This window comes from Falco peregrinus, chromosome 4 (genome assembly GCF_023634155.1).
Source record: "Falco peregrinus isolate bFalPer1 chromosome 4, bFalPer1.pri, whole genome shotgun sequence".
Lineage (NCBI taxonomy): Eukaryota > Metazoa > Chordata > Aves > Falconiformes > Falconidae > Falco > Falco peregrinus.
In genome coordinates, this window is record NC_073724.1 from 84,477,166 (window position 1) to 84,493,098 (window position 15,933).

The 15,933-nt window shown below is 35.1% G+C and overlaps 1 protein-coding gene across 5 annotated transcripts in view; it reads right to left on the reverse strand.

The window, feature by feature from the left end:
* Positions 1 to 205: 205 nt before the first annotated feature.
* The window catches only part of TDRD3 (tudor domain containing 3), a 108,947-nt gene continuing 93,219 nt past the window's right edge, over positions 206 to 15,933 (reverse strand). For all 5 annotated transcript variants that reach the window (XM_013299944.3, XM_055801473.1, XM_013299945.3 and 2 more), the window contains 2 exons: positions 4,422 to 4,558; positions 206 to 452 (listed from right to left, as the gene is read on the reverse strand). In XM_013299944.3, coding sequence (XP_013155398.1) covers positions 4,439 to 4,558 — 120 coding nt within the window. In that variant the 3' untranslated portion in view covers positions 206 to 452; positions 4,422 to 4,438. The remainder of the gene's footprint in view (positions 453 to 4,421; positions 4,559 to 15,933) is intronic.

Below are 15,933 nucleotides of genomic sequence, written 5' to 3' on the forward strand. Positions count from 1 at the left end.
TTTTTAACACGTTTCACTAATGCTAGCCTCAAATCTAAATTAAAGGCCCAATCCTGTCTGCTTTTGAGAAAATATAAGTTTTACTTTTACTTTAATAGAAACAATATTAAAACCAAAATCAATTCAAAATGAATAAAAATCATGATACATTAGTATTATATTAACTAACAATGGAGGCTCAATAAAAGGAATGCAAGGCAAAGAATAGAATAGTGCACTGTGGTTTTATTGATGGCAGCAATGACAATTTGCCTCTCACATGTAAAAAGTATTCAGCTTCACATAACTAACAACTTTTAAAAAAGTCTCTTGTGATGTCAGGTCCAAATTCCTTCTGCTCACATGAGCTTTCTTTGATCCACCCCTGTTTACTTGGAAAAAGACAGCAATTCTTCTAGAGTCTTCAGCAAGTTGGAGCTGCCAGTGAATCTCTCCCCACTGTGAGGTGGTTTCTAAATGAAAAAAAAAAAAAATACAGTAGATAAGCATAAAAACTCTCTGCTCTTTGTGCAACACATGCTTTACTGTTCATTCATCTTCTTCCTCCAAAAGAGCAGGTATCTGCTTTTCAGCACTCACAGAGACACAAGTCTTTAAAAGCATAAATCAGAAGGTTGCATTTCAATGCAATAAACACAATCAGTATAATAAAAAGAAAGAATGCTTTCTAGCAATGACTTCTCACAAAAATTGCAGCTTCTCCAGTGGTAAAGACTTCAATACAGATTTTATAGCAAGTGTGACAAGGTGTAGATTAATTCTGCCCTGTTGCAAAGGAACACCCAAGAAACAGATAACGACCAAGCACCCGTAAGTTCACACTCTTCAGTTCTTTCAAGCTCCTCCAAAAGCTACGATACTTCAAAACACTCCTTTCCGATTACTTGTTCCCCCTTCTTTTTCATACTGTCAGGACATTCTATACAGGAAGTGTAAGCTCAGGATGTATTTTTATTATTGTTAGATTCTAATTCTTATATCTTGATTCTCTAGGAGGAATATCTTATTTTACAGACCTGTTTAAAGACAGTATTTAACTCATACCCTAAACAACCTAGACTGAGTTCAAGGGCTCTCAATGCAGTACTTTAATAAAATTCTGAGTTAATGTTCTCTGCTTCACACTGCTGGATATTAATAAATGGTCATTTCTAGGTCAACTGCAACCGTGGTGGGGCACTGACTAGCCCATACTTCTCTTACTTCACCTTAACATGACTACTCTATTGCTCTATCTTCATAATAAACACCAAGTGAAGACTTCCTGCAAGTCTGCAGCAATTGTTCTTAACTCAAGCACAGAACAGTGTGGCATGAAGCCCTTCAGAAAGACAAAATCATAAAATGGTTTGGATTGGAAAGGTCCTTTAAAAGTCATCTAGTCCAAACAGCCTGCCATGGGCAGGGACACCTTCCACTAGATCGGGTTGCTCAGAGCCCTGTCCAGCCATCAGGACTGAACATTTCCAGGGCTGGAGCGTCTACCATCTCTCTGGGCAACCTGTTAAATATTCCACCACCCTCATCATAAAAAAATTCTTTCTTGTATCTGGTCTGAATGTCCCCTCTTCTAGTTTAAAACCATTACCCCCTGTTGTTTTGACTGGAATCTGATAAAGGAGCTGATTAAAATAGCCAGATTTAGCAAATCATTTTAGTATCAAATACACAAATACTCTAATTGATTATATATTAGCTACTTAGAGTTTCCACTTAAAAGTTCAAGACAATTAAGTTATGGCAGCCAAATAAGACTGCACTGAATGTTTAGATCTAAAGGGAATGAATATTCCTATCAAGCACGATTTTCTCATGATGAATTGCTGTTTATATAAGTATATAAGTATATATATATATATATATATATATATAATATATAAGTATATATATATATAAGTAATATATATATATATAAGTAATAACTACTTAAGGTATGTATAACTCCTACAATATTTGCTATTTGTTTTGCAGAAGATAAAGTGCATAATATTCCAAAAAAGTTAAGACTTACAAAAGTAACCAAAATTTACCAGGTTTAAGCTAATGCTGGTTGTACACTGCACAGGGTAAATTCAGTTTTGGATGGCAAACTGGCACTATCTAACTTTAGCAGATGTTGAAGTAAACAGTCCTGGGCCAAAAAAGGACACAAGAAATACCTCATCTCTTCAACCGAGTTTTAAATTATAATGAAGATAAGAACATATCTGAAAATATTGTCAATAAAAGATGCACTTTTTAAAGTAAGTAGTAGCTGAAAAATTATGTTCAGCTTCATTTTCCAAAATACACCTTAATTATTCCCCGCCCCCCCCCCCCCCCCGATAAAAAGAATCCATTGCTACTTGCTGACACTACTTACCACCTGAATTTAACACCTTTATCTGGAGATGTCTGACAGAAAACAATAGTATTTGAACTGGTGCAGGGGAAGGGCTGTAACTATTTTTTATGGTAGGTAGGTTTTGATACTGAGTCTGCTATCCATTTACATCAGGGTCCTGTTAGAATCTTCAAAGCAAGGTATGAGAACACCCGCAAGGAACAACCACCTGTGCCTTAGGTTGTTCCTTACTTGCCAACAATTTGTTTGCTCTTCTTGAGATACAGGAGTTTCTATCACTCTCTCTCAATATCTGTTTTCTCCCCTCTCCCAGGTGACCAAGGCCAAAACATAGCTTTCCAGACTTATACTGTAATATTAGAGACATATAAAAAATAGTACCTAAAGACACAAAAAAATCTCCCTCGTTTTTAACTGCTGTGTATCCCGAGCCCATTTCATTTGGCTGATCACACTGACACTCCTCTGAGCAAACTGAGCTGGTTTAGAGCTCAGATCAGTGCACATGCCAGAACTATTTCTGCATAAATTATCTCATGACATGTTTATTGATACTGATTGATACACTTAAAATGAAAAAAATCAACTTATATGTGCAAAAATAGAATAATTATCACCTTGTCAAGAGTCAGGAATAAATTTTGCTCTTACATTGCCAGTACTCCCCAAAATGAAAAAGGTATTTCAGCATATGATTAAAAAAGCAAAATCATACATTATTGCATGTCAGAAATATCCAAAGCTGCAGAGATCAGAAGCACCCTGAACTTGGAAGACTAGAGCAAGGTAAGGAATGGATCTAAAAAGAGCTCTGGAAAAATAAACTGATGAGGTGGGGTGGGGGAAATGAACAACAGATTCAAAACAAAGACATACTGTAGATGTAGACCAAATAGCCTGCAACTTTACAAAGCTTTCTTTATTCAGGATAAGCTTTTAATCAACATTTGAAAAGTAAAGATTTAGACAATCCACAAGTAAAATGAAAGCAGTACAGCATGCTTGATTCTTTTAGTAAAATAATTATACTGTTTTATCTGAATGGCCATTTTAGATTTTTGAATGTTCATCTCAGGTGTATTTTCTGAGGATATATATTCCCTTCATTTCTGCTAATCGATAAAGTATAGGTGCAAGTATACCCTTAGGATTCAGAGTATTACAAATATTCCTAGGCCTTGAGCTTGCCATTGAATGAGGAGGTACACAGATTTTAGATTTTAGTGTTGCAAATTCTTCTTCCCATGTTAAGCAAAAGAATAGAAAGACTATTCACAGAAATGGCTCTTCAGAATTAGAATATGGGACCCTGGACAGAGACAGACAGTATGGCGTTCAGCAGGGACTACACCTGCTTATTTCAGCAAAGTTGGTCCAATGTATGTGAAAGAGAGATTTGCTACTGTTCTCAGGTGAAAAAAATATCAAGTAAAAGCTTGCTGACATGAGTCCTTACATAAAGCAAAGTTAAAAAGCTATTTGTCAAAGTGTTTTTATTGCCCTCTTCCCACAGGTGTGTTAAGACTCTACCTACAGCCACAAAATCCAGAGAAACAGATATCCAACTTCTATCATAAATACACCAATATCCCCAAGAAAAAATTAGAAGCAATATGCCAAACATATCTTCCATGTAGGTGATCACAAGTGGTTTCTAAATTAAAAAGACACAACCATAAAACTTCCACTTAAATTATGAGACCTGGATTTATTATCACTAAGTCTCCACTGGTGTAGCAACCACTGCTCTGTGCTTGTTCCTTATAAAGAGATTACTACTATCAAAGAAAGTACGTCACACGTGTGCTTAATTTTTTTTTAATAAAGAGTAAGTTTTTTCTAGGAATTTTAAGTTCTCTCTTTGCTTGCAAAATGGTGATTACAGTAATTTCTTTGATCAAAATATTCATCATCTGCAACCCAGTGCTGAGGGTTCTTGTACAACATACTGGAAAAGTTGCAGAAAGTTCTCTCACAAACTCCACAAAGATTGAAGAACACTGAAGTACAGAACAATCCAGATCTACTTATTTTTAAATCTAAACCCATAAATAACATGTCAATATTATATATTTACCTTTTATTTCTTATTTATTAGTTTCTAGCTCTTGGGGGTTGATAAAATTGTTGAGTAGGTCGTGTGGACCGTCTTGGCTGACCATCACCTCCTCTGCGGAATTCTAGAGTTTGCTCATATGTTTCTTCCTCCTCCTCCTGCAGGCAAACAGCATTGTTTTAAATGGAATAGTAGGAAAATACATTATGCATACATACAAACACACAGAGCTCCCCCCCCCCCACACACAAATGAATTCTTACACACATAGCAACTGCTATTTCTGTGTTGATGACCACTTCTGAAAATAATTGACATTATGGGAGTGGGTTTTTCAAGCCTAGGAAAGCTAACAAGAAGGAGAATCTCAAAACTCAATCCCTAGGGCAGAACTTATTAAATATTTGCAGGAAAAAAGCATATATATTAAAGTAAAATTATTTTCAAAGAGTCATACAGACAACAAACTCAAGAACCAAGATAACCTCAATAACATGCCAGAGCAGGAGAAATACGAGCTTTTGGGAATTTAGAAATGAGTGGGAAATGAAATAAAAGAATTAGGAAATGGAAATGCAAGGAACAGCATCTGGCAATATGCATGCTAGAAACACAGATCTGAAGCAGTAAATACAAATCTGTGATGCAGTAATAATGAAATAAGCGTACAAGTATCGTGGACAGCAATTTAGGCATGACTTTGCTAAGTGCAGCAGTAATAAATATAACCTCTAAATAATGAGTGGAGAGATAATTACATACTTCAATATGGCATTCATTCCAAGGCATCTCATTACCAGAAATATATTGACAAATTACATGGAATTGAGAGATAAAACCAACAAAAATAATCAAGGCACTGGAGAGTGATTTACAAAGAAAGATTAAAATAGCTCTGTATTTACTTTGGTCATGAAATAGTGAAATGAAAAACATTCCTATCGTGGATTATTTGAAGGTGGTGCACATTAAAGGTAGAGAAGAATTTTAAAAGCGTTAGAGTTGATAAAAAAAAAAACAGGAGGAAAAATTATAGGCTGAAAAAAATTCAAAAAGTTTCTGAACATAAGTATGATTGTCAAATGATGCCTCAGGGAAACAGTTATACTTCCATTTCTTTAATATCCTAATACTACATTGTAGCAAAGACCAGGTAGGTCCAGAGGGAACATCCTGTAAGAAATCAAAAGCACTGCGTATGTATTTCTTAATTCCCTTTCATTCACAACATAGGAACATACAGGAACACAAACCAAGAACATTAAATGATTCATTAAAAGTTCAACAATTCCAACACCCAGGAACTGTCTTAAAGACTGCAACATGCATGTAACAGTGAACAAGTCACAGCAGTAAAATTCTTACTGTAAGAGACAGAAAGGAAAATCTGCAGCCTAAGTTTCTTTCTGTCGTGAAAAGTCAGATCTTGCTCAAGAAATGTCTCTTTCTGAATCAGCTTGAATATCAATAAACATGCATTTTAAAAATAACAGTTACAGACAACCACATTCCTCATGGTATGGTCTCCTATTTACATGGCACATTTGTGGTCTTGGATATATTTCCAGAACAACAGATTAAGCCCTACTACAAAGAGTCTGCAATAACTGTAGAAGAAAACAGATTTTCAGCATGATTTAATACAGCATAATTGATTTATATCTTTTAGTTTCACTGTAGCCAAAGGCCAAGAACCATGGAATTCTGCCATGAAACTTCTCTTCTCAGTGTACCTCTTTTACTGCTTGCAGCACTATCGATTCCCTTATATAGAGGTCTGGAGACACTGATTATCCAAAAGAAAAAGAAATAGAAAAGCAGATGTCTAACAACAACAACAAAAAAATACCCACTTTGCAATACTGTTAGCCCTAGTACAAACCCTCAGCTTAGTATATGAAGTAATCTCCCATCAGTGACAATGCAAGCTTTTTTAACGTTTTAACACCAAAACGTTAAAAGGTAAGCTAGATGCCTCAAGTGTTCCAAGCACCTTTAGCTCCTTCAGTATACTCTAAGAAATGCGAATACCTGAAAATAGTTCCATATTATTTGCCAAAAGAGTAACAAAAGATGCAACTGCAAGTTTTCTTAAAATTCTTTGCCAGAGCTTCATTCTAACATAGAAGAGCTCACTCTTCAAGAATAAACTGGTGAACTTTTACGTGCTCAATATTTGGATTTCTCCAGAACTGTAAAACTAAATGGCATATATGCATAACTGAAAATTTAGCAATGCATACCAGTGTTTTCAAGAGACTGCAGCGAAATAGGCATGAATCTTTTCTTTCTAACCTTGGTAGTCTTTGCTCAAAAAGAACAGAAATTAAATAGTTTAGTGCATCACCTCCCACCTCTAACAGCCAACCCCTTTCTACAAATAAGTGTATCAGAGTAAATTTTTAGAGCAGCAAATCTTTAACTCTCAAAAGTTAATGTTGTTACTTTGAATTCAGTAAAATCAAATTAAAACTAGAATTTGTCTTACACATTTGTATTTTGGTGTAGCTGTCTTTACACATAGAAATGAAAGCTTCAGATTGCATTCCAATTTAAATATTTTTATTACAACAGGCAAGAGTGAAATGTGAAACCACATTAACTTTCTTGAGCCTCTGAATGAAATGAAAGCAAGCAATGCAGCAAATAACAGTAAGAATAAATTAGCAACAGAACACCTTCCAAATGTTCCCCCATACTTCTCTATATAGGCACAGTGGCTCCCCACACAGAGTTACTGATCACCTTGTTTAAGCCTGCCATCTCCACATCAGATGACACATCGTCATTTGCTTCTTGTGTCTCATGTATTCACATTTAATCCTAATTGGATTTAGCAAGGTGTTATTTTGGAGAATGTTAAGACATATATTTATTAAACATTGTTTCTTGTTTTGCAAGTACTTGCGTTTCTTTTCTTCCACCATTTCTTGATCACTGACCCTCAATCCACCACCACCACTGATCTTTCATCTTTCTTCTGTTGCCATTTTATTTTATTTCCATTTTAAGGATTTTTTTTTTTTTTTTTTTGGGGGGGGGGTGTCACCTTCATCTCAATTCACTTTAAAATCTCTCCACCCCATGCTCAAAACTGCAGTCTCTCTTCTGGAACAGCATCTACCCTTTGTAGGCAAAACTTACGATCTCTAATGTTCACTTCCTTGTTTTTTCTGTTCAACCTAAAAACTTCAGCTGCCTACATTTTTTCCACTATAACCTTGCAATTAGGTCACACACCTTGTCACCAACTCTATTTTTCCAATCTTTCTTGCTGCTTCCTTTCAATTTATCAGTTACTTGTGATTCATTCTAAATTGTTCCATTTCCTACTTCCTTATCCATGTAAAATCTAGATTACATTTTATAAAGCAAAGGTGGCCACAAACCTCTCTCAGATCATCTCCATTCTCCTTGTATTACCAGTAGAGGTTTCATATTAGTACATCACTCCAAAAACTTACATATATTATCTCCATCTTTCAGCTTATTATTCATTATTTATCTAATATTCCTAGATCCAGGATTGAGTTTTCTAGTACTTGCACAATGCCCACTTAGGACTCTGTACCCTGAGATTAAATGATACCAACTAAGCACAACTGCAAAAGACAGCAAAAACTGGCGGATCCTTCGGAAAAAAAGTAAAGTTTTACAGTGCAAACAATGAACCGCACAAAGAAATTACTGCAGTAACAGGTCAGAATGACAAAGAGAATGTGGAGAAGGACAGCATTCTTCAGGTATTCAAAAACCATGGCAATCAGGGAAGCATACGTCACTGGGAATTTCATCTTCTATTCACATTTTTTGCCATAAAAATTTGCTGTTAGTTTGGAAATTTTTATTCCATCACATAAGACACACAAGAACTAAAGTGTAAAATGGGTATATATGCATGCTCAGTGCATTTTGGACCCATATATTCTGAAGAGCTTGTACCACCACCACACTTTATCAGCTGAATGTAGTGAATCAGCAAGTAACTTCAGTCCAGCCAACTGACTACCACTGTGCTTTTACATAAAAAAATTCAATGGATTCCATAGCTGCAGAACAAAGTTATAAATGCAGCATTTAAAATACTTTAACTATTAATTTACTCTTAAAATTAACAATATTAGAGTAAATTTATATTTCATTAAAAACTCTCTCGTTGAATTTCAGCTACAAGACTTCTTTCAGTGCATTCAAAAGAACTGTTCAGAAACTTTTTTTTTAATGAGTCCTTGAAGTACTTACTGTATAAATTCTGAGAACAATCAATAGGTGAATGACAGTAAAGAGCAGGACAGAAGTTACGCATTATACAAAAGCTTTGCTGAATGTTCTGCTCACATACACTGAGGCTGTGGCTTGAAGTCACAGGTGAGCAGCTCCAACCGTTTGCCACCTGCAGACTAGTTACCTCTGTCCATTCCTGCTTATGAACAGAAAATTCTGCTCTATTCCATGGCCCTACTGCTAAGGCTTTTCAATCATAGCTCTCTGTGGGCTATTAAGGGATGAGCATCAGAGCTTGTGCAAGGAGGCATGAAAGAGTAGAGTGGGACCAGGAATCATGGGACAAAGAAGAGACAGAAGGCAAAGTAAGCAGAAGACATTTTCCATTTCAGTAATGTCAAACTACTGTTTCAGTTTAAAAGCTTTAGTTTTCATTTCACTCACGTAATCAATGCATGAAAAACTTGCTGGACTCAGTAAAAAGGAAGAGTGTTGGCTTCCTTGCAAAATGAGCTTTGCTTTCATGTGCATTTCAACTCCCATTTCCCGGTTCAGATTTAATGCCTCTTTGCATTGCCCACTATGCTGGCAACAGCTGTCTCCTGCTGTTAGCACACCAAGTGATCTCTTGTTTTGCTGGTTAAATTCCTCTCTTAAAACTTGCTTCTTTTGCCTTGTCATCCAGTGTTGATCACCTTGAGTACTTAATTTTTTTATTTTTGCAGCTTCTACATACCTGCACTTGTATCAATCAAAAATAGACTAAGATTTTACAGATGTATAAAAAAAAAAAAAAGAAACTAGACAATTAAATTCAACTACACTATGGCCATATGGAAAAATTCATGTTTACTAGAAAAAGCTAAACTTAAATATTTAAACTGCAATATATTACATATCCTATTATTTATAAGGGGGGGGGTGGGGTGGAATCACTGGCTAAAGTGTCTACAGTATTTCCTTAAACTTTTACTTTATCTGAATACTTAAATGGATTCTTCAAGCTCCATAATAGCTAAGAATGAAAATGGGATGCTGTGAAAAAAAGAAAATTTTTCATTTAAATAAAGTAACATTTTTAATATTCATACAATCTTAGAGCAGCTTTAGGGCACAATTTCAAAAATTACTATCAAATGAGGTGTGAAAATTCCAAGTAAAATAGAAATTGCCAGTAATACAGATTTTTCATTGTGACAAGAGCATTTTTGAAGTGTCTATTACAGAATAATTCAACATATTTGGTCTTGATCCATTTTCCTTGCAAGTTATGCTTGTTACTTAAAATATCTGTTCCCCTCACAGTAATCTTCTTGCAGAATAATCTTTGTGAGAGTGCAGATGCTCACATTTTTTTTCACAGTACACAACACATTTACATTAGACTGGGCCTACAGCCATACAAATTTCTGGGTTAAATTGTGAGTGAGAAGACAAGTGGGATTCAAGGTTATACTGCTAGACCTGCACAGAGCTGACTCCTCACTGCTGTCCGATAATTAAACTCAGCCCTATTAATGTGCCTTTAAAGGAGTCAGGGCAGAACTACATTTTTGGAAAAATATACTTATAGTATGCTCACATATCATGTAAGGCATTGCAGCAATGTATCACTGATGGCTAAAAGTACACATAACCAACTGTAAAGACAGCAATCAAAAATGTTAGTTTTTAAAAAATGTTATAATAATCATATGATAAAAGGGTTTTTTAAATTAACCTTTTAACATACCATTTAGAAGGTTAATGATATTAATTAACTTGCCCAGATCTTCTGAAGTGTATCAGAACACTACAATTAAAACTTTTGTAACTAAACAAAGGAATCAACTATGTTACACCCTCAAATTTACAACCAATTCTGACACATGGGCTGTAGTGCCATAGACAGTTGCACCAATGTAATGTCCTGCTACTAAAACTGTTTTTCTTTCTCTTCTTCAACTTTTTCAACACTCTTATTTATACTTTTCCTCTCTCTTTCTTGCTCACATGTACAGTTGCAATTTTTAAAGTAATGCAGGTTCAAAAGGCAGGAGGGTCAGGACTAGGGAGGAAGAACTGCTTGCTTCTCCCAGAGCCAACAGCTGCTCATCGGCTCAGTCCATGAAATCATACCCCTAAGTCACTCTTTTCCCTTAAACTTATCTTATGGAATGGGAAATTAGTCTGCCCTTATTCAAATGTTATGGGTGTGTGAAACAGATTCTGATATTAGAACCAATTGATTAAAAACAACCAAAAGTATCTCTGAGGAGGATACTTACTTATAAGCTGAAGTAGAACTTACACCTTCTTACCAGAATGCATGTGTATTTGCTTTTTTAAAAACACAAAGAGTTAAAACAAACCCTACTCAGGACTTTTTCATTTTTAAGTTAACCCCCACACATGATAATCCATGTCCTTCTAACAGAGAACCATTTTTATAGTATAGAGTTCATTGGTTCTATGTTCTATGTTCTCTTAGTAAACATGACTTGCTCTGATTTTTTTAAAACTTAAAAACAGTATGACAGTTTTTAAAATTTAAAATCATTGCAATGGATTGTAAGGACATTTAGGACTTAAAATAGGTTCTCCAGATTTCTAATTAATTTTAAATTATCCTAAAGACCAAAACCATTAGCTTCTAATAGAACTGGTAACTTTACATGGCACCTGTGAAAACGAAGTGAGAGAAAGGCAGAGATAATTCAAAAATAAAGGATCAGGTATTTCTTCATTCTTGAATCACGAATGAAAGGGGAAAAAAAAAAAAAAAATCACACGAGATATGAAAGGCCATATGCATTTTTTACCTCCCAAAACCAGAACAATGACATTCAAGCTACATTCTTTCTTTCTCATTCTTTCTCCCTTTCTCCATATACATATTTCTAGGTTACTGAAGTGACAAAGATCTAAAATAAACATTTTATCTTCTGTTTGGTGTAAGAAATTGTTTGCTATTTAGACTATTCTTAGAAAAGCGTATAGAAGACGTACAGAACAACGTCTTAAATTATTTAAATGCAAAACAACAATCCCAAAATGTAAAGAAAATGTTTACACGTGCTTTTTCAAATTTTTCTCTCTCATATTGAGAAAGTACTGTTTTGGCGTTGATTTCTGGATACAACCATCAAGTTGGTGAACTACAGGGTATTTAACCAATAGACTAACCAGGTTCTACTGTAACATGGAAACAGTTGCATTGTTCTGAAACAGCAACAAACAAAACAGGAAGAAAACAAAAATATTACATGCATGACGTGATGGGGCCATGTTTGGCATCATTGTCTAAACACATTTCTTTTTACAAGCAACACACTTCTATCCTGAATTGGTAAGAATCTGTAAGGTCTGCTCAAAAAGAAAATACCTTGATTTTGAAGTAAATTTTATCCATACCTTTTAAATCAATCTAATTTTAAATTTCTGTAACAGTACATGCCTAAGGCAGTATGAATTTGTCCACTTCCAGTAAGGAAGCTCAACTCCATAAGCAGTAGAGACTACATCTGACTTCAAAGATATTTCTTACCAACTACACTGATACACTGGCATTATTTTCTGTCTGTAAAGGATATGCAGGATAAACAACTGTAAAGGATATACACATGTATACACTACATTTATAGTATTCCATATGTAACTTGATTTGACTTTTATGTCAAAAGCATCCATAGCTTTGCTGAAGCTTTTAGCTTTAGCTTTACTGTAGCAAAATACTATAGTATACTGTAACAAGACAGTGGTGACAGAAATAGCAACATTAAATGTATTATGGAAACTACCCAGAGATTTACTGCAAAATCTTAAAGAGAACTTTAATTGTCTTGAAAATGATACAATTAACTTGCTGGATAGTACTGTATGATTTACTAAAAACCTCCTGAGACTTTGAACTGCAAGTATATAATTATCATTTGTTGCCATTCCATATGCAGCCAGAATAATTCCTACCCATTTATGTAACATTTTATACCATAATAGTGCCATCTTTCTCTGTTCTACTGCTTCTCGAATTGTATGGGATTTTTAAGTACCATACAAATAAGACACAATACCTTCTAGTGCTGTACATCGCCTTTCATGCAACAGAGAACTTCAGTTAATGGTTATCCTAATGCAGGAATAATCAAATCCAAAAGTTACTGACAATTCATTAAAACAAACTTGCTGAAATGTCATTAAAAAAAAAAAACACACACACACAAAAAAAACCAACAACAAAAGAACCAAAACACATATAAACCATTTGTTTCCCCTATTTACACCTAGAAAAAGGAACTGATCCTTATGAGGGTGTGTCTTTGTCTCCACTGAACACATGCAGGTCACAAGTAAATATGTTCCTAACTACGGTATGTAAAACTAGGTTGTATGGAGCTATGCCATAGTATCAGTTGCTTTTTCATTTTCAAAACAAAAATTTCAGGATGGCACAGTTTTTTCTTTACGCCATACACAAACTAATAGTAAATCTTTTGACTTTTACTAACCAAACATCAGAAGTCAAATAATTTTACATTTTCTTGACCAGTTTTTGTAAAATTCTACAAAGCATTCTTCAATGCCAGCAATTTATCAACTAAAGCCTTATTACACGCTCATTTAAGATACTAAATTTATAAGTGATTCAACAATCCTGAAAAAGTTAAGACATACACTATTAACATTTTTGAGTGAAGCAATAAACATTAGATACCAAGTGACAGAAAATTTGTAATTCTTCAGAAAAAAAAAATAATCAAGAAATGGAAAATAGATGGATGGACAAGAAAAATAATAAAATACTCTAAATCTGAGATCACTAGAAAAAATAAGAGTTAACTTGTAATCAGACATTTCTTTATCTTCAACTCTGAAAACAAAGCACTCATTTGTTTTCTAACTAGACTACATTCCAACCACATTTCCATAAAACTAGGATAATGTAAGCCTTGGGCAAGATTATCCCACAGACATTTTGCTAGCATATCTGTTCACCTTAAGGATATTGCATAGGTTATTCATACTTGCAGTATTCCCTGTGGCACATAATAAAATAAGCGTACAACTCTTCTTGTGAGGTTTGTACTTGAAACAAACATACTCTCCTGCAAGTTGTCACTATGTTCTCCATACAGAAAAAAACAATTAATTTTAAAAGTTCCTTAGAAATACGTATTTAACCCATTCACAACATATCCCTTCTATTAGTAATAGCTTTTACACTGAGTAGTATCAAACTAACATTTGAAGTTTTATTTTCCATAATTTCTAAAAGAAAGGTAGATACAATGAAGGGAGATCTATACAAATAACACACAACCAGCAGATACACTGAGCTTTCTCAATTCAGGAAGAAGAAAGCCACAAACTAGAACAGGAAATGTTTTCAACAAAACACATAAACTTAGTAACATTAAATCAGTTAACTATAACCACTATAAGGAGTTATGTGCCATAAGGAGTAATGTTATTACGAGGAGTAATTGTCCCACTTTTCAGAAAGGAGCAGCAATATAAGGATCCATCTCTATCCCTCCTCCCAACTGTCAGCTGTTCCCCCTCCCCAACATCCCCAACTTTTTTTTTTTAAATAAATAAAGTATTCATCCAGTTTTTGAGAACATCAATTTTGAATGAAAACCTCTGGAAAGATCTAGTTTACACTCATAATACAGATAGAGTCCTAAACATATAGTAAAAATGAACACTTGCGCAGATTGGGGAAAATAATTCAGCATTCTCTTCCTTTGCACTAAAGAGCACTTGTAAGCAAAACCATCTGCTTCCATATGGGGGGTGTGTGTGTGTGTGTGTGTGTAGTATCTGCTCTATTGCTGGACTTATTTTACTATGTAATAAGAAAATTCCATCAACAAAAATTTCAGAAAGAACACTAAGTAATACTACGAGAAATTATTTAATGCTTTGCTGTTAGGGAACGAAAACATAATCAAAACCTAAACAAGCAAGCAGTGACATCTGGAAACTGTTTAAGTGAAACAAAATGCTGTGTGCACACTTACTCATGACAAAATTTGGCATACAAATCCCCAAAGTCAAGCACACATACGTATATCCAATAAACAAATGCTATGTGATTTTACTTGTGAATGATGAGCTGTACAAAAAAATTATGAACTACAACATGGTAAAAGATATTTAAGTAAATACACAAAAAAAATTTAAACAAGCAAATATATCACAATTTCAATTAGAAAACAAAACAAAACTGCTTACAGGTACTGCAGGGACACAGCAATTTTGGAAAGTCTTAAAAATGAAACTGCTCATGAAGCAACTCAGAATGGCCCCATAAAAAGACGGTATCTTAACTTGAAAGTCAGGACCTCTACATTAAGTATATGCTGTATGCTTACATATTTTAAAATAAAATATGCTAAACCACACCTATTTTTTAATTACTAACCACTACTTTAAAAAATAAATAAATAGGCCATGTAATTCTACAAGCTCTACAACAGGATCAAGAGATTATGATGGGCAAAATATGCTTACAAACAGTAGGAACTTTTTAAAATGCTACAGGTTAGAAGAGTTGGTGGCCAGTCACAAGTGGTGTTCCCCAGGGCTCAGTATTGGGATCAGGTCTGTTTAATACCTTTATCGATGATCTGGACAAGGGGCTTGAGTGCACCCTCAGTAAGTTTACATATGACACCAAGTTGGAGGCGGGGGGGAGCGTTGATCTGCTCGAGGGTAGGAGGGCTTGACAGAGGGATCTGGACAGGCTGGATCGATAGGCCAAGGCCAACTGTATGAGGTTCAACACTGTTCAAGTGCCAGGTCCTGCACCTGGGTTCACAAGAAGCCCATGCAATGCAATCAGGCTGGTGAAGGGTCTAGAGACCAAATCTTATTGTGGAACAGCTGAGAGTACTGGGGTTGCTTAGCCTGGAGAAAAATAGGCTTAGGGGATACCCTATTGCTCTCTACAACTACCTGAAAGGAGGTTGCAGTGAGGTGCGTGTCAGTCTCTTCTCCCAAATAACAAGTGATAGGGCAAGAGGAAATGGCCTCAGGTTGTGCCCGGGGAGGTTTAGACTGGATGTTAGGAAAAATTTCTTCACTGGAAGGGTGGTCAAGCATGGGAACAGGCTGCCCAGGGAAGGTGGTAGAGTCATGGTTCCTGGAGGTGTTTATAAGACATGTAGATATGGCGCTTAGGAACATGTTTTAGCGGTGAATGTAGCAGTGTTATGGTAATGGTTGCACTTGATGATCTTAAAGGTCTTTTCCAACCTAAATGTTTCTATGATTCTAAAGCTCTAAAATCTAATCTTCAACAAATTTTTATGTCTACACATAATTA